Raw genomic sequence first — 19139 nt, forward strand, 5'->3', positions numbered from 1 at the left:
CTGAAATTATCCAATCAATCAATCAATCAATCAGTCAATCAATTAATCAATCATGTGGCAAGACTGCAATGCATAAAGATATAGACCAACAGCTTTAATTAATGTTAACAACAAAAATCAGAACGTTGGTGAAAAGTATGACAGTGGCATGGCATTTGGTGTCAGTTGGGCTGGTTTGAGTATTTCAGAAGATGCTGATCAACTGGGATCAACTGTCATGCACAATAATCTATAGTACACAAAAAGAAACATACAGTAAGTGGCAGTCTGGAAATGCCCTGTTGATCAGAGAAGTCAGAGGAGAGTTGCCAGTCTCCTACAAGCTTACATGCAGTGTATGGTAGCCACTATTTCCAACCATGCCATGCACAAAAACATCTTGGAGCTCACAGCATATTGGACCTTGAATAGATGCTTCTACAGCAGAAGATCACACTGGGTTCTAAGTCAAAAACAGGAGTCTAAGACTACAGTAGGCACAAGTTCACCAAAAAGAATTGGAAAAATGCTGCCTGATCTGATTAATCTCACTTTCTGATGCAATATGCAGCTGGGTCAGGATTTGGTATGGTCATGCAAATTTGCAGCAATTACACATCAGTGTGCATCAGAATATCAAAGGGATGTTTCCTACACTGTTTGCAGTTTTTTGCCATGAAGTTTTGTTTTAAAAGCTCCTTTATCCAATATTACCTATCCAATATTAATATGGCATTCCGACTAAAGTGGCTGCTTCGTTCTAACAGCATGTTATATGATTATTATCAAACAGCAATGTGAATACAATTCATTGCAATAGAAATATATATATAAATGATTAAGAAAAAGAGAAAGAGTGTAATCATGTATCTAATTATGTATCAGTGAGCTGTGGATCTTCTCAATTAGCTTTTTTCCAAATATCAAGTGGCATGCATGCACTCTCCCTTTACATTTCAATAAGACTAACTCAGTATGTGAGAGTGCTTTGAACACACAGATCTTAAGCAGTAGTGATAGCCTCAAAAGGCATCTCTCGTCTGATTATAGGCACTGGTTTGGCATCACAGACAAATAAGACAGTGAGGTGTTTCAGATTTCTTCATGCACTGCATCCACCAAACCGTAGGCTTGTGCCCGTCATCTATAGCAATAATCAGTGGGTTTTTAGAGAGAGAAAAACGAAGCGATTTGATTCCAAACTGACACCACAATGCATTACTTCCCTTTTCCATTTAGCACACACTTTCACCTCCACTCTTGCTTTTTCTCTTCCCACACTTCTGTTCAATAACTGATATATATTTGACGTGTCATGATTCCCTAGGCACAAGAGTTCCACTATACAACAGAACTCCATGACTGCTACACCTACTTGTTTCCCTTTCTTCTTAGAAAATCAATTCCCCCCATATGTTTTTCCATGACTTGTATATACAAGCTTGCTAAATAACATTAGCTGGCTGCCAACTAGCAAAATCTTTGCCAAACTTTGAATTATTTAGCATGTGTTTTATTTTAACTCCTTGGACATCTCATCTATCATTATCAAACAAAAGAATAAATAGTGCATTACATTTCCATTTGTAACAACACCTTTCACTTTGTGTCAGTAATGACTGACACACAGATAGATCCAACATGTTAGCTAACTAGAACACAACCAGATGCTAGCTAGAACTAGCAGGACAGAAAACAAAGTTGTATCACTACTCTATCGGACACTGTGACAAAGCATCCTGTCCACATTCATTCTACTTGAAAAGATGTACACTAGGTGCCATGTAAACTATTATTTTAGATTTAAATGTAGAAATACAAGTATAAATACACATGTCCGTGAAAAATGGAGCCTGTTTTCTAACCAAGTTGTACAGATCAAAGATCACACATTATCATACATTATTATACTCACAGCCTCTTCAGCATAGCCAGTCCACGAAATGCTCCAGGCTCCACTGTGCTGATCAAATTACTCCTCAGGTCTCTACAGAGAGAAAGAGACAGAGACACAAATTATTTGACATTATTAAACAAACTACTGTGGACTCCAGGATCATTTCCATATTTTGTAGTTTTACAACCTGGAAATGTAGTGGACATAATTAGGTTTGTATATCAGAAATGTACACAAAATGACCCATAATATTAAAATGGGGGTGATTTGGATTTGATATGATCAATATAGTTGCTACAAAGCCCTAAAGGGATGTGGTGGCTCAAGTGGTTAAGGCTCTGCGTTGCTGATCCGAAGATCGGAGTTCAAGCCCCAGCACTGTTAAGCTGCCACTATTGGGCCCTTGAGCAAGGTCCTTAACCCCCCTACTCCAGGGATACGTGAATAAATTATTTCACTGTGCTGTATTGTGTATATATACTTAACTTAAACCCTACATTAACTTCAGTGCAAAGAGTTTGGCTCAGTCGTCATATAACTAATACTGGTTCGATAAATCCACCAACTAATGTTATGTTTTATACTGTATATTGTAAATGCACATGTTTCTGCAATGTTCCAGACTTGTTATGCTGTTTCTAACAACACGCTCTCTAACAAACTCTTGATCTTTTAGAAATATCTACCATGTAATGTTCAAAGTTCTGGAAAAGTATCATTCAAGGGCTGTTTATAAAAAAAGTCTTAAACTTTGAGCAGTCCATGGCGCATCATTAAAACATTCATCATGAATAACAGCTCATCACTGCACCAGGCACACATTCACTCACATGCAGACAAAATTTAACATAGCTAATCCACCTACGTCTGTGGGAGGAAATCAGTGTGAACAAGGGAAGAACTTTTAAAACTCCACATAGACAGCAAAAGTTCAGGACCTCTGAGCTATGATGAGGCATTGTTACCAACTGCACCACTACGCCGCCCAAACTATAAACTCATTATTAACAGTGTAAAGCATACAGCCCAAGCATGTCTGTCTAGAGGAAGCCTTAAACCAAACGTCTGTGACTGGGTAAGGAGGGGATTAGCAAGAGAAGCAACCATGTTGAAGGAGAGCAAATACTTGTGCACGTCATTGTATGTTGAAGCTTTTTTCAGACACAAACCCACATTCACTCTTTAATGTCTGTGTGGACTTTAATCCTCACATCACTGTGAGTTTTAGAGCTGCACGAGGGGACCAATTACTTCTCCACATAATGGTTTGCCCTTCAAAGCAGATGGTCAGTAATCCCACACACACACACACACACACACACACACACACGATCGTTAAACTAATACAAGCCACAGAGGACCTTCCCATCCTCATTACACTCACATTCTCTTTATGCACACTGTGTGTTTAGAAGCGCAGTCAAATCTAAAGAAATCAGCCTCCACTGGGCTTTCTGCATGTCATCTCAATGCCCACATTCCAAAAATAGGGCCTTCACATTCAGCTAAAGCGCTGGGTTAAAGAAGTAGAACGCTACCCAGTGATCAGATCAGTCTCACCATCTTAGAACGTTAGCAATCAGCCCCTCCCTTTGGTCCGCCCTCTCGGCCTCCGCACACCCAGTGCGCTAAAAATACATTCAATGATTTCAGAGCTCAGTGTGTTCCTCCGGGGCCAAAGCAAACTTCCTAAAATTGTGTCCTCATATTTCCTGCGTCTGTCTGAGGGGAGTGACAGGATTCTGAAGGAGCTCCGGCAGCAGCAGCGGTGTGTAGAGGGAGACATAACTGACACACATGTGCTCAATCATTCTGTACTGATGTCTGCTGATTAGAGCATTGGCTCAAACAGGGCCATAAAAGCTAAAGTGCAAACATGCACAGAACCTTCAGTGGAAAATTCATTTGGCGATTTCTCAAATAAATCAGCAAACAATTTTTTTCTGATCTATCAGACAGAAGAGTCAGAAAATCAGTTTACTTTTTCATGTAGCTTTTTCTATTAAATCACTGGAATAACCTTTGTTCATACATTTTTATGTTTGTTTAATTTGCACAATTTTATTCACATTTTTCTCTACTTCCCCATGGTTTTTAACCATTTTCCTTCCCTAAAATTTCTAATTCAACTAATTTTGATATGATCTGAGTCTCTCAAGCTATTCAGGTCAAACCTTTTTTTTTTTTCAGGACAAAGATCACTCTGATTGCAAATCCACAGCAGGTTTTTATTTAATTCAGCATTTATCACCTGAGAAAGAGGGTCATTAAATGATGAAAGATGGCTGCAGTCTGATTTTAATGGGACGTGTCTGCAATTAAGAAACATACCCATTCAGCACCATTTCATCCCTCCATCCCTCAAGCTCTTTCACTGCTTATCTTTTGTATGGCATATGTTCAGCTGTTAATACCTAACCTGTCTATATGTAATTATAATAATACACTAATAATTATATTAATAACATTATATATTGTTCTGCCTACTATTCTTTTTTTTAATCCAGACAAAACATTTAAATACCAAGGTCATGATATGTCAACTAGGAAATTGATGGTTAAACATCATTGGTCAGATCACTGCTTAACAATGAATTTTTAATGTATTCAGTCGCTCAGGGATTTCATTTTTCTTTTGTGAGTGTTGCTGCCGAAAGTGATTTTCCTGTGGCCTTTTTCCAAAATTTGCAATTATGGAGTTTTTATGCTTTTTTTTACTTGAATTGGTGAAAATGCAAGCACAGGATGCTTCTGTTAAACTCTTACCAGTGAAGACGCATATGTATTTACGTTCTATGTTGTACTCATGTACCGCACACATGAATCAAAGAGATCTTTGGCTGAACTTGTGATGTGATAATGTCACGTCAAAATTTACGTTCATTTTGTGTTAATGTATGTGATTGTAAAATCATGAAATCCAAGATGGATTAATTTAACACTAAAATCTATTAATTCATCTTTATTAATTCACTAATTTATCCTTCTGCTGGATCCAGAATCCTATTGCAGGAGCCCTGGGTATGAGGCAGGAATACCTTGGATGAGATAACAGTCCATCACACAGCACCATGCACACACACATTCATACCTAGGGCAAGTCACATTCATCAGTCCACCTATCAGCATGCAAACCTGGAGGAAAAAAAATTCAATAAATAAAAACATGAAATTCCACATAGACAATAATCCAAGCTCAGGCTCAAAAGAGGAATCCTGGAGCTCTAAGGTGGCAGAACAATCCACTGCACCACAGTGTACCATTTATTTTAACATATTTCAAAATCATCTCATTTATTAACATTATAGAAACAGACATGATCACATGCATGCTGATCCTACAAATGGTGTGCAAACTTGTGGGAATGTGATCAAGATTACTTGTCTTATAAGTTATATACCTATAACCTTTCTTTTATTCCCTAAAGAAATTTAAGCACATAAGTTGCAGTAATGATCTAATTTTAGTTAAAAAAAAATAAAAATAAAAAAAGGAAATCTAATACTTCATTTTGATCTTTACAGAACATGTATTTAAGTATTAACTAAAATGAAAATAGAGTATATTAAGAGAGAAAAAAAGAAGTTGTAAACCACAGATTCAAGTCATAGACCTTTAGCTATAACTGTAGGCATTTTATGAAACATAATTAAAAGCACTGTAATCATATTTATAATTAAGGCACTGGTGTGCATTGTACAGGGTACACTGGCATATCCCTATTAAATATATGAAACTATAAACTACCAGTAGAAAACTTACTTGTCCACATTACTTGATATTGAAATGAATCATTTAAAAAATTTTGTACCATAATTTCATTTGCTATAGAAAGATAACACCCATGTTATCCAAATGAATCAATATTTCTTTGTTTTCTATTCTCATGCTTCATTTAGTACACAAACTGTAGCGCTTCAGTCCTAACAATGAAAGTTTTCTTTCAGATGAGCTTTATATTAAGGTTATATAAGAAGTGTTGGCATTTATAGGATTAAATGGTCCAGGGATTGAAAAGGGGTCTTTGTTAGACATACAAAACCTGGATAAACCCAGGTCTTCATTAACCTTCATAGTAAATTCTAATTCCATTTTTATGTGACAAACAGTGAAAGAAAGAAATAAATAAATAAATAAATAAATAAATAAATAAATAAATAAATAAATAAATAAATAAAGTAAAAGTTTCACTGCAAGTTGTATTGTGTATGGTTGTCTATGTGACCAATAAAATTTGAATGTAATCATTTTTGGGGGGACAAATGCAAGATTTCATGTTCAACAAGGTAGTTTTAACAAGAACCTTTATTACAATAAACCTCACATAATAAAAATACAGATTGTGGATGCTGACTCAAATTAAATGTAATGATTTCCATCCATTCAACCATTTTTTGTATCGCATATCCTACACAGGGTTGCATGAAACCTAGAGCCTATCCCAGTGAACTTAGAACACAAAGCAGGGGACACCCTATCACACAGCACAATCACACACAATGCCAACAATTTCAAGATGCCCATCATCCTATAACACATATTTGGACCAGGGGAGGAAACTGGAGTACCCAGAGGAAACCCCTAAAGCACAAGGAGAACACACAAACTCTGTGGACACAGGACAGAGGCCTGAAATCAAACCCCCAACCCCAAGGTGCGAGGCAAACGTGCAATCCAATAAGCCATTGTGCTCCCTAGTAATGATTTCATCAAACATATCAGTTATTTTCTACTGTTTAACATGAACAGAGTCTATTAGTGATAATCAGTAATCGTAAGTCTTATTGCAAACAGAACCAGACAGAAACAGCCCAGAATATAATCTGAAACATTTCTCAAACTCAAAATTGCCTCAAACATTTATAATCTTATCCTATTTCATATCAACTTGCCGATAGAGTTAACAATATTTGCTTATTTAATAAATGAAGATTTAATAATGGTGTAAAGAGATTGAGAATGATCTGTCTTTCTCAGAAAACGAATGATTCATAATAAACAACACAGTATTAATATTGGCCTCCTAAAGATTTTTGCCTTGCTTTGTTGGGGTGGAGATATTACAGTTCTTGCTTCAGTTTTGCTAGAGAAAGTAGTGCAACAGTGAAAAGCTGACCTCAGCCAGCTGGCTAGTCTGTTGTTTGTCAGTGATATGAGGCTGTATGTCGACTGTATGATTTTAGACGGAAACTGTTTTTCTCTTATTTGCCACTTTTAAAAAAGTGAAGTAGAATAGGTGTATGGGCACACATACAAGACCAGATTTTGCCCTGTGTAGCAATCCACTGCGATTTCTTGTTATTCTTTTTGATAATAAAAAAGTCTATATTTATTACAAAGCTTTTTACACAGCAGCAGGCTGTTCTCTGCTTCACCTCTCTCCCTCTCTCTCTCTCTCTCTCTCTCTCTCTCTACTTCACAGATAAAAGGTCAGAATATTCCAGCTCTGCACAGCAGTTCATGCAGCAGGTAAAAATGAACACATTAATGCCAGTTAATGTGAATTCTTAATCTTAGCTGTAAAAGAGTATACATCATATCACATCCACTATAAAATTCTTTGTGATTGTTGTTTCTCTGCACTTGCTGACTGAAAAACAGTAGATATGCACGATAGCATACTGCAACAAGTGATGGTACAATTTAATTTACTCTACTAATGTGTACGATATTTCTTATGTTCTATAAAGCTACTTTGAGACAATTTCCACTGTTTAAAGCACTATACAAATAAAATTGAATTGAATTGAATTGAATTAATGCCAATGGTAAAGGCTTTATCTCCTCACATTTAAATACAACATCAAGCAAATATCAAGAAGCTCTCCAGACAATAAAGAAAAGAAACGGTTGTCATGGGTGCATTTTTTAGGTTATTGAGAGATTCTCTCAAGACAACAGATTTTTTTTCATCTTATTTTGTACCATGGCTCGTTGTATTCCTAATAAACATGTAAGCCAAGCTGGTAAGTGCTAGTAGATGAAAAATGTCTTAATTCATTAGTTCATTTTTTATCTCAGCTGGAGTTTCACAATATTGCAGAATCCGTGAGTCAGAACATTTAAAATCCTAGTCAAGTTGCCAGTTTGTCAAGTTCAAGTATAAGAAGTTTTCAAGTCTTTAACTCGGGTTTGCAAACTGAAACAAGTTTGGGTTGTAATCTGTAATGTAATAAAATAGTATCCCTATTCCTAAAACTCCAAAGTGAAAAAGTATGAAAATAGTAAAAGATTATTTTAGTTTTAATCTTAGAGGAAAATAAGCAGTAAGGCTAATGTGTATTCTTTACTAAAGAACAATTTTGAATTTTCCATATTGAGAAAACAGAAAGCCAGCTTTAAACACTGAAATATCCAAGGCATTGGAAGCTCAAGCTCTCCAGCTGGTGAAAGTCAAAATGAGATTTAAAACAGGAACAATGCTTCTTCCCTTAAACTCTGTTTGACATTTATACTTTCTGCACAGCAGTCTATACAGTATCTATGTCTGTGCTAAACTCCTGACAAACATTAACAGTTGCAGTTAATATTTCACCAGCAGTTGCACCCAATTAGCTTCCGCCCTCACAGTGTCTGTGTATGTGTGTGTGTGTGTGTGTGTGTGTGTGTCCATGCCTGCTCATTCAGGCAAGCTGCTACACCACCCGCTCCCACTGTGACATTAATGTGGAGATTTATGGCCTAATGGTCACACTCGCACACAGAGAGGCCTTGGTGAAAAATGCTAGAATGACAAAGTATGTGTGTAGGTGGAGAAAGTAAAAGACATTGTGTGTGTGTGTGTGATGCGAAAAGTTATTGGAAGACCCCGCCAGAGGAGGTCACTAGGAAGACGTCTCCACCGTAGGAGGCTGAAGGTCTTAGGGAGGATATAGGAAGGCAGGAGAGGACTTCTCTAATTAGCAGCTAACTAATACTGTTTCCACTAAACTCAGCATAGCTATGCGTCAACAGCAAGTCATGCAGGACAGATTCCACAGATGGACATAGAACCAAATTGTCTATTAGGGAGTTTTTGGTGGATTAATCTGATTGCTGTCTAAAAACTGTCAAAGCGTCATGAATCCAAGAACAAAGTATCTTCAGACTGGTGGCTTAATTAACAGTTAGATACAATGGCTCTGACGACTGGGCAAAAAAATACATTAAAAGTGACTCTTGGAGACCATCGGAAGAAATATAATATAATTGTTGTTTTGTCTCTGAACAAATTCAGCTCAATTCAGGTGTGAAACAAACAGAGCTTTTATTGTGTAGTGCTGCTGGTATACTGGTAATGATGCTTAACTCAGTTATCTGCGATAACAGTCAAATAAGTTCAGATTCCTGCACACACACAAACACACTGGAAGACTTTTCCTAGCACTAATGAGACAAACAGAGAAATAATCTGCTATACAGAACAATTTGTAGAGTTGAGAATGTGTGTGTGTGTTCATTCACACACAGAGTCATCCACATGCACTCACTTCAGCCATCACTCTGAGCTCAGAGGAAACCCGCCTGTGTAACAATGTCACTTAGGTGTCTGTGATGACATCACTGTCTGAAATACTGCTTCCCCTTCCTGTTTCCTTCCTAGACATGAGCCAGACATTACAAAGAGCTTTTAGTTGAACATACTAAAACTACTGGTAGGACCTCACTCCAAACGCACTTCGATTTATGATCACAAGCAACAGCCACTGACCCATAAAAGCGCCATTCAACATGCCAAAATGCTCTAATTCAGAGCTAAGAGCAACGTCAGTGACAGGTAGAACGCTCCATTCGTCACACTTCATCCCAAACACAGTTGGCGCATAATCATTTTCTGACAATTGCAATTCAGAGCACAACTCTGATCTGCAAGAAGGATTTTTTCCCCCCTACAAAAAGCATAAGACATGAAAATACCCAAGACATGTCATGTATGCTTTTTGAGAATTAATGCAGACAGGCAGGCACAAATATAGAAAATCAGCCAGCTGAAACCACAAGCAGAAGCAATGCCAAGATTGCAAAATCTCACTGCAGCCTTTATTTTAAAAAGATCTGATTCTGATGAAAGACCACATCTGTGAGGTTTGGGGTGAAGACAAGAAATCGAACACTGAAGTGGTTAAATGAGAAAATCTGTTCAACGTCATACCGCACATTCATATTCAAGTGTTAAATATGTCCAGAGAAGTAGATCAGTAATGTTAGGGCTGTTAGAGCTTGTGTAATCCTTCTAGCCACCATTATGTATGTGTACAGTGAAGGGTTACACTCAGTGAAAGGTTCTTAGTATCCAAAAAGGATTCCTGAACCTTTTTATCAAAGAAAAAAAATTTGTTGTACATACAACCTTTAAGTCAGGGGTCATCAACTGATGGAGGCCCGAATACACACCCAGCAAAGTATTTCAGTGGAATCAGTACTTGGAAGAAAAAAAACTGTAGCCACTCAGATAAATGCATATGTAACCTGGCAAGTATTTCAGCAAGTTTACTTTTCTAAACATAAACCAGCATGACCTCTGTAGCAGCTCCTCTGTTATGGCTTATTGAAGCATACATTTAAAAAAAAAATATTTAGCTGAAGACAGCTCACTGGACTTGTAGAGAGGTAAAGACACCTAGAGAGGTAAAGACATTAGCTTAAAAAGAGGACAGTTTTCATAGACTTACATGGATTTTTCATTTATTCCTCTCTAGTCTGATTAATGGACTGATCAGGTGGGGAAAAAAACAAAAAAACAATGCAAACCATAAGTGTGAATGAGCTCATTTATTCGAAATTGGGCATATTACTTCTGACTTCATGCATTGCAGAGAAAGTGATAACCTTTATCCTTTTTTTTTAGCTACAGTATTATGTGATTTGGCCATGAATAAAGTAAACAAAAAATCGGAGGCAAAAATGTATTTGTGCATCCTTTGTTAAATGGCTTAGTTAATGCTGTGTTAATGGCTTGGTTAGTTTGAAACATCTTAATTCTAACAGTGTATCTCTCAATGCGTTCCAAACACAATTTGTGTTAACCCTTTTTTATCTGATATAAAAGTGGTCAGGACAATGTTGGCTTTTAGTGTGAGACATTTTTACCTCTCTTTTGAAAACCTTACACAAACTTTTTGTGGTTAAAGTTAACGATTTTAAATTTTAGATGCTTACAAAAAGAAGCATCTAAGACAGCAGAAATGGGTTTAATATCACATGTACCATTTACTTTGAAAATATAAACATTTGTGAAACCTTTTTTCTTTCTATGAATATATTGCCCCTAGTAGGCGAGGTGAAAACAGAAATACTCATGAACGACTACAAGTTCTTAAAGCCCTGAGTGTCAACACTAGTTTCTTTTGAGCTATTAACCACTGCTGTAGACTGACATGACAAAGAAATTCAATGCTGAACATGGGCCCCACAAAACAGGTGGAAAATCCATTTTTTGGTCTCTGGTGGAAAAAGAGTTAATCATCCTCTAGCCATCAGTCAGTGTCAGTTTATGACCACAGCACTGGATGGATATTTTTTGGTTTCTTAACATTAAGGCTTTTTAAAATTCCAGCCACACGGCTGCATCTGAAATGAATAAACCAACGTCACTATCATGTATTGAGATTGGTCCATCTGCTTAGAGGTGGTGCTGAGCTTCTTTTCCATTTCCTTTAGCATGGAAATATTTTGATTAAATAATTGCATGTTTAGATAAGCAAAATTTGCAACTTAATCCAAAATAATTATAGGCAGTGATGTTGTAATGTGTGCTCTGAGCTTCAAACAATAATTATGCAGAATCAATTAAATCAGTTGTTATTATCTCTGAATCAAATGGTGAGTATCTAGTTTTCATCACTTTAATCAAGGATGACAATGCTGCAGTCGGTATTGAACATTCACATTTTCTCCGTACCTTCTGCTAATTAATTAATTGTGTAAACAGCCCTATACTGGGAATGCGACCTCCGCCTCGGCTGCCAGGGACTCATGCACTGTTTCAGATTTGCTGATGTGCTGTTAAACAAAAACAAGCATTATGTTTTGAACTCAATGACTAGCTAGCCTAGCTCCAATAGTGACAAGGGACAAGTGCTTATTTGTGGGCTTTTATTTATTGAATCCTGTAAACAGATAAGAAAACAAATCTATTTACTTTATATACAGTGCATTATGACATCATAACCTTACTGGTATAGTAAAATAGGAGTTTTGCTATTAGCACTGGGGTCCATTTATGTGTCTGCTTAGAATTTTTTTACATTTTTGTCAACATACACATAGCATACACTCTTGCAGGTTACTGATCTTATGATTCGCAATCCTTGCATTATGTATTCCTACCTCCCGATTCATCTTCTGCTCGAAATATCACCCGATACATCATTTTATAGTAAAAAGGTAATTTTCCTATTACAGTGGCTCTCCACATATTTTGGACACAGAAAACACCTGTACTCCTGCTTATTCATGAAAATATCCAATCAGTCAATCATGTGGCAGCAGTTCAATGCATACAAATCATGCAGATGCAGTTCAAGAGCTTAGGACAATGTTCAGAAGAAACCAATTAAATGGTGAAAATGTGATTTCAGTGTCTGTGGCATGGCTGTTGGTTCCAGATAGGCTGGTTTGAGTATTTCAGAAAATGCTGATTATCTTGGATTTTCACAAATTTCAGTCTCTAGAGCTGGTTCAAAAAAAAACCCCAAAAAGCATTGCAGCAGTTCTGCAAATGCAAACACCTTGTTTATGAGAGACGTCAGAGGAAAATGGCCACCCGGTTGCCACTGAGCTGACAGGAGGGCAACAGTAACTCAAATACAACCGCAGAAAGCAGAACAGCATCTCAGAAAGCACAGCATATTGAATTTTGAGGCAGAGAGGATACACCAGACCACATCAGGTTTCACTTTTCTCAGCCAAGAACATAAATCTGAGTCTACACTGTCCTAACTGGACAACTTAAAGTAAAGTCTGGAAAAAGGCCAGGCATATTTTTAATTTTCTCTGTAAATTTGATTAACTGCAGCTTTCTGGATCTGAATGATCTTATGTATTTCACTGCGGCCATATAAGTGATTGATTTTATAACTGTTCTTATCAGAGTGGCCAGTGGGTGTAATATTATTTCACATATAATTAAGCAGAATTTGTGGACTCTATATACCACATTCACATCCCAGTTAAAATAACTTTGAACAACATCTATGTCTATATCATTTTTTTTTTTACTCTTTTTTACTGTAGGAATCCATTTAAAACTGGCTGATTTACTGTTTAGTGCTTTTTTATAATAAAGCTGGAATCCTTTTGTCTGCATACAGTTAAAATGATTGGGAATCTGCACAAAAGCATTTTAAAAGGATGAGGTCATGCAGGCCATAAGGGTAAACAAATATAAATGCCACAATTTAAGATTTGAAAGTGAAGGGATAGGCTAGTTTCTATTTTTTCCTTTCTCTTTTTCTTGGTTGGAGGAGGAGAGGCGAGATGAATTAGTCCTGAGAGACTTGTGCACAGAGCTGCAGTGTGAGAAACAGGGAAGGCCACTCCTTACTTTTTCCAGTCATACACCATCCTAAAAAATCACATCCTTAACTTTGCCATGTCAATAAAACAAGACCCTGATGATTCCATGGGAAATTGTCCCTATCCTTTTTTAACCTTAGTGGACACACTCCTAAGAAAAAGCAATCTTATATCTATTTATTAGAACAATAAGCTAAACATTAGGCTGGAAAAAAAACAGCTTCATACTGATGTTTGCATAACAAAGGTTCTCAGTTATATTTACCGAATGCACTTTACCTTGAGCAATGGTATCTATAGATCATGTCTGCACCACTACACACACTGGCCAAGCTGACACTAAAACAATTTTTTATTAGAAGGATTAATTACCATATACAAATGGGAGATGATTCTTTTGGAATCATGAACATGCTGGTAATTGAAAATACTGATGAAACCAGGCAAAATAAAGTTTAACGCAAATACCGTATTTTACTTTTTCCAATTAGGAAATAACAGCAACTGTTTGTTTGTTTGTTTAGTTGGTTGGTTGATTAGTTAGTTAGTTAGTTAGGCAGTTTATTTCTTAATACAACAGTAAACTATTCGTTGACATTCTGTTGATGCCATAAACAAATGGGCTATGGTAAAGACTCTGGCTAAACAGTTAGTCCCACCCTGATAACCCAAATACTTATTCTCACTTAATGCACTCAATTACACTATATAGCCAAGGTTTGTACCTTTGTACCTCTATCTGCTTTTTGAACAGACCATCACTCCACCATTTGCCTTCATAATAATTTCCACTCCATCCGATTTTGCAGTGCTGCGGTGGGGATTTGTGCTCATTCAGGCACAAGAGTATCACTGAGGTGAGGTCAGGCCCTGATGTTGGGTGAAGAGGCCTGGGGTGCAGTCAGTGTTCCAGTTCATCCCAAAGATGGTCAGTGGCGTTGAGGTCAGGATTGTGTGCCGGACACTCAAGTTCTTTCACTCTAACTTCTAGGATATCATTTGGTGCACAGTGACATTGTCATGGTAGAACAGGTTTGGGCCTCTTAGTTCCAGTGAAGGGAAAGTATAATGCTACAGCATACAAAGATATCATATACAATTGTGTGCTTCCAACTTTGTGGCAACAGTTTAGGAAACAACCACATATGGATGTGATGGTCTGATGTTCACATATTTTTGGCTATATATATCAGCTAACTAGCTCACCGTATGTTACTAAAGCAGGTTAAAACTTTTAAAACTTTTTTCTAGGCACTAAACTCTTATCAATGCCTACATTGCACCTCAGATCCTCTAGCACTGCTCAACTGGTCCCACTTTCTCTCAGGGTATGATTCAAGACTCTTCTTTGTTCTGGCACCTACCTGATGGGATGAACTTCCCATCGATGTCAGAACAGCTGAGTCACTGGCTGTGTTCAAACGATGGGTGAAGACCTACCTACTTTCCTGAAATATTTAAAATAGCACTTGTTTTTTCTTGTCTTTTTTGTAGTAGTCTGTATGCTGTCCCAACAGAGTACAGACTTCAAAGTACTTCTGTACGTGCCTCTGGATAAGGAGGTCTGCCAAATGCCATAAATGTAAATGTAATGGATTTATCATTTGTCCCATGTTACATCAAAGGATGAAACTACAAGTAAACTATGACCATTTCTGTACAAGCCAGGTGAGTGCTGCTGTCTTAGCGCCATACATTTTTCAAATAAATTTTTCCAATTTTGGTCATATCAATTAGCATATAACAAAACAGGTTAAGTGGTATTTTAGGTGGCATAGACTCCTAAATAGTAGATAGTAATATTTCAGTCATACATCAGATAGACCCAGAATTTCCAGACAACCCATTTTTCATGTGTATTTTTGTCACCCACATAAAGAGCACTGAAATCTCTCCAGACAATTCGCCAAACTATTCATCAATTGCTTTTCAAGGAGACCGAGTCCATAAGTGGGAGAGATAAATGACACCGCTCCAGCCAAAACAACAAGGGAACTCTTCAGGAGGAAGTCTCATTGACTGACTCCCAAAGACGGAGAAGAATGGCTGATGCGAAACAAAGAATCCTGATACGGTCCCAGAGCGATGCCCACTCAGTCAGGATGGCACTTCACTTATCTTGAGTGGGGGAATTTACATTCAAGGACCTGAATGGTCAAAATACAACAGAGTTCCACTGGATGAATGATGAAATGTTATGTTTACATTCTGAAGGAGCAGACGGTTTTCTTGTAGGAGTGGAGAAAAGACAATGATAAACAGGAAGAAAGATGCTGAAAGCTGGACATTTTGGGATGATATTCGTCTGTTATTCTAAATATTTTATATCAATTGTAAAAACAGGTTTTCAATTCAAAACAGACGTAAATATAAATAATTATAAACAACATGGATGGGAGCATACATATCTTGTATATTTCCTTGTAGAGGTCAGATTCTATAGCATGATTATAAACGTATGAACACTGAACTGAGCACTATGAACACTGAGTGCCAAACAATAATAATAATAATAATAATAATAATAATAATAATAATAATAATAATAATAATAATAATTAGCACAATCCTTGTGGTTAGGGCTTAGCTTAATGGTTTCCCTCACAGCTTTGGTGATGGGGGTTTGCATATTCTTCTCATGCTTCAAGGGTTTCCTGTGGGTACTCCAGTACTTCATCCCCCAGTCCAAAGACATTGTATACTGATCTCTAAATTGTCTGTAGTGTGTGAATGTGTGCACGATTGAGCCCTGCAATGGGTTGGCACCACCTCCAGGGTGTCCTTTGCCTTGTGCCCCGAGTCCCCTGGGATAGGCTCCAGGTTCAATGCAACCCTAAATAGGATATGCGGTAAAGAAAATGGATGGATAATAATAATAATTATGTTATGATGCAGCTGACTTAAAATACCGTTACTGTGGTTGGGAACATAATCACAGAGATTTCAGCATTCAGACTTACCCAAAAATGGCCAGTGTACATTAGTGTTATTTGGAAACTCAGCTTAGCAGAGCACATTGAATATTCAGACACTAGTGTCACAATCACAGGTCTGCCTTTGACCTCTAATCTGGTAGCGTTCCATGTTCATGTCTCTAGATGTGTGCTTGGTAAACAACCCCTTTATCAGACTCAGAGCCAAATCCCGGTAGACACTCAGCTTTCTCTCGGTCACAGGCCAAGCTGCGATTGCTCAAAGCAGCAACCCATTTGTCCTTACATGCAACTGTTTCCTTCACAAGCAATCAAAGTCAGCAGCAGGCTGTGCCTTTACTAAAGATATAAAACATTATATCTAATACATCAGAACATTTTTTATAACATTTTTTTTTAAATGAAGAAGCATTTCGGTGCATGTCATACTGTGTGTGATTGTGTATGTGACGAATAAAATGTGAATCTAAATGAGCAGGCATACAGGTGTTACATGACTCAACTTAAAAACACTATGTTGGAAGCGACTAAATAACTTGCTTAAGCAAGAAAGCTTTTTTTGCATAATGAGAAAATGCAGAGAATGTACAGAGGTGCTGTTGGGCTACACAGTGGGAAAAATTTACCACATCATTAGCTTAATTAATGTGACTAATGCATGCATACTGGAGGAACAGAAGGTAGTACATAGATAAATTATTCTATATACTTCTGTATATAAACAATTTAGGGATCTGACCTATTAATTCCCCAGGAGCTCTTGGTTGCACAATTCCACTTGACTATAAACTGTTGAAGAAAGGACATTATTTATACAGTATTTACATTATTTACTGTCCAGTGTCACAGAAATGAGGATGGGTTTCCTTCTGAGCCTCTCAAGGTTTCTGCCTCATATTATATAAGGGAGTTTTTCCTTGCCACCATTTCCACCGAAATATAACTACTTGATTAGCAATAGTAGAAGAAGAAAAAGAAGAAAAAGAAGAACTCATTAACCCCTTTTATATACATTTCGGATTGTGTATTAATGCTCAAATGCCCCAAAGCAAGCTTGATGCAATGAAATACAGTTCTATAAAACGTGATGACATTTGAAGACCCCAGTGCAAATCATACAGTGTTAGTCTTAATAATGTTCAGTCAGATTTAAGAAAAACATTACAGAGTTTACATAAAAATATTACGTTTCTCAACAAATCATGATTTCATTGCTTACACTAAACTCAATTTAAACAAGTTTCTAATGACTAGATTGAATGATGTAGAGTGAGTGTTATCGATTCATTTAGTATTAACATAAACCAATTACATCATGAAATCTCATGAGGATGTTGGCACCGATTAGAACTATTATAAAAATATTACATTTAGGCAGTTACAAACTTGGGAGAATACCGCAGCGATAATGTGGCTGTTGCAAAACACCAGCATTGTGGACTTGATTCTCAGCTCAGATGTGAGCTCAGTGTTTGATTTTATTAAGGGCTTTGAAAATCTGTGACAAAACCATGTTGGATGTATGAAAACTAACTATGTTAGTCAATTTGATGACATGAAACTGATCTACACATTTCAATGATCTGTTTTTCAGTCTATTTACACAAAATAACTTATCCACAGTAGTCCACCCCCCACCCCGTTGAAGGCAGTGACATCATTGCTAAGACGAGCACCTGATGCCGGTGTAGTGACAGACGCTGGCATCTGGTACATAATGCATCAGCATCGTGGCCTGGGGCAGGAAGGCAACACTACAGTATTTTAAAAGGATTTCGATCTGGCTGTACATCAAATGTTTGATTATGAGAGGTGGGAAGGTAAAGGATGAACAGAACTCCCTATCACTGCCAGATGCTAATAAGAAAATTGCAGAAAGTGAAAAAAAACAGGCCATGTTAAAGGTGAAAATATAATATTATAAAATAGTATACTTCTATAAGACAATATCAGTATGACCCATAGTATTAACCTTATATGAAAACCTGCCAAGTTGAGATTTTATTTATTGCTGTTCTTCTGCATAGACACACATGGTGTATTCCAAGTGGATTCTGAGTGATACTTTTAGTCTACAACCTTAATGGGCTTAGAGATAGAGTTAGGGAGATGCTACGATCTGCTGTAGAAATTTTTTTATTATTATTTTCTACATCTGTTAAATTCCAGGAACATCATTTTGGACATGTTCAATAGAAAACCCTGTTATTTGAACTAAATTCATAATGGATGTCTAATGGGCTGTATTAGTGCTTATGTGTTACCAATATTTCCTGTTATTTACTCAGTACAGAGAAGCATGACAGCAGTACTGGCCATGGTAATCACAAACAAATTACAGACATGACACAGGCAGAATAGTCTGGCAAATACTAGGTTTTAATAATAATAATTCCTCTATCTGGTTACTGTCTGTTATCTTGTAATCCTTGTAAACAACCTAAGCAGTTGAATGTATTAGCAGAGAAGCAGGATTAAAATGAAAGAATGAAAAAATCCAGTATGTCCTTGCTTGTTGTATAAGAGTATATAAGTTCATCATGATATTTTGAGACACAGTTGTACAGTTTCCAATCTATAATATTCAGTCATGATATTTTCACTTTTACTACGTAAATCTGTAAAATTAGCTCAGCATCAGAAGTTTATATTACATATGTCGAAAGCATTATTGTCTTCAAGGATTATTTGACAGCAGAAACAAAACAATGAATGAAATTAACACTCTAACCTATGAATGAATAATAACTGGTCATCCCTTCAGAGGATGATGAAGATTTTTTTTTAATGCTAATACAGAAATACAAACAATACAGTATTAATAACATATCTA

The 19139-nt window shown here is 36.9% G+C and overlaps 1 protein-coding gene across 2 annotated transcripts in view; it reads right to left on the bottom strand.

The window, feature by feature from the left end:
- LOC131350962 (adhesion G protein-coupled receptor A1) overlaps positions 1–19139 on the bottom strand; it is a 195148-nt gene that overhangs the window by 153682 nt on the left and 22327 nt on the right. For both annotated transcript variants that reach the window (XM_058386008.1, XM_058386007.1), the window contains exon 3: positions 1895–1966. In XM_058386008.1, the coding sequence (XP_058241991.1) occupies positions 1895–1966 (72 nt within the window). The remainder of the gene's footprint in view (positions 1–1894; positions 1967–19139) is intronic.

Source organism: Hemibagrus wyckioides, linkage group LG03, assembly GCF_019097595.1.
Source record: "Hemibagrus wyckioides isolate EC202008001 linkage group LG03, SWU_Hwy_1.0, whole genome shotgun sequence".
In the NCBI taxonomy this organism is placed as follows: domain Eukaryota; kingdom Metazoa; phylum Chordata; class Actinopteri; order Siluriformes; family Bagridae; genus Hemibagrus; species Hemibagrus wyckioides.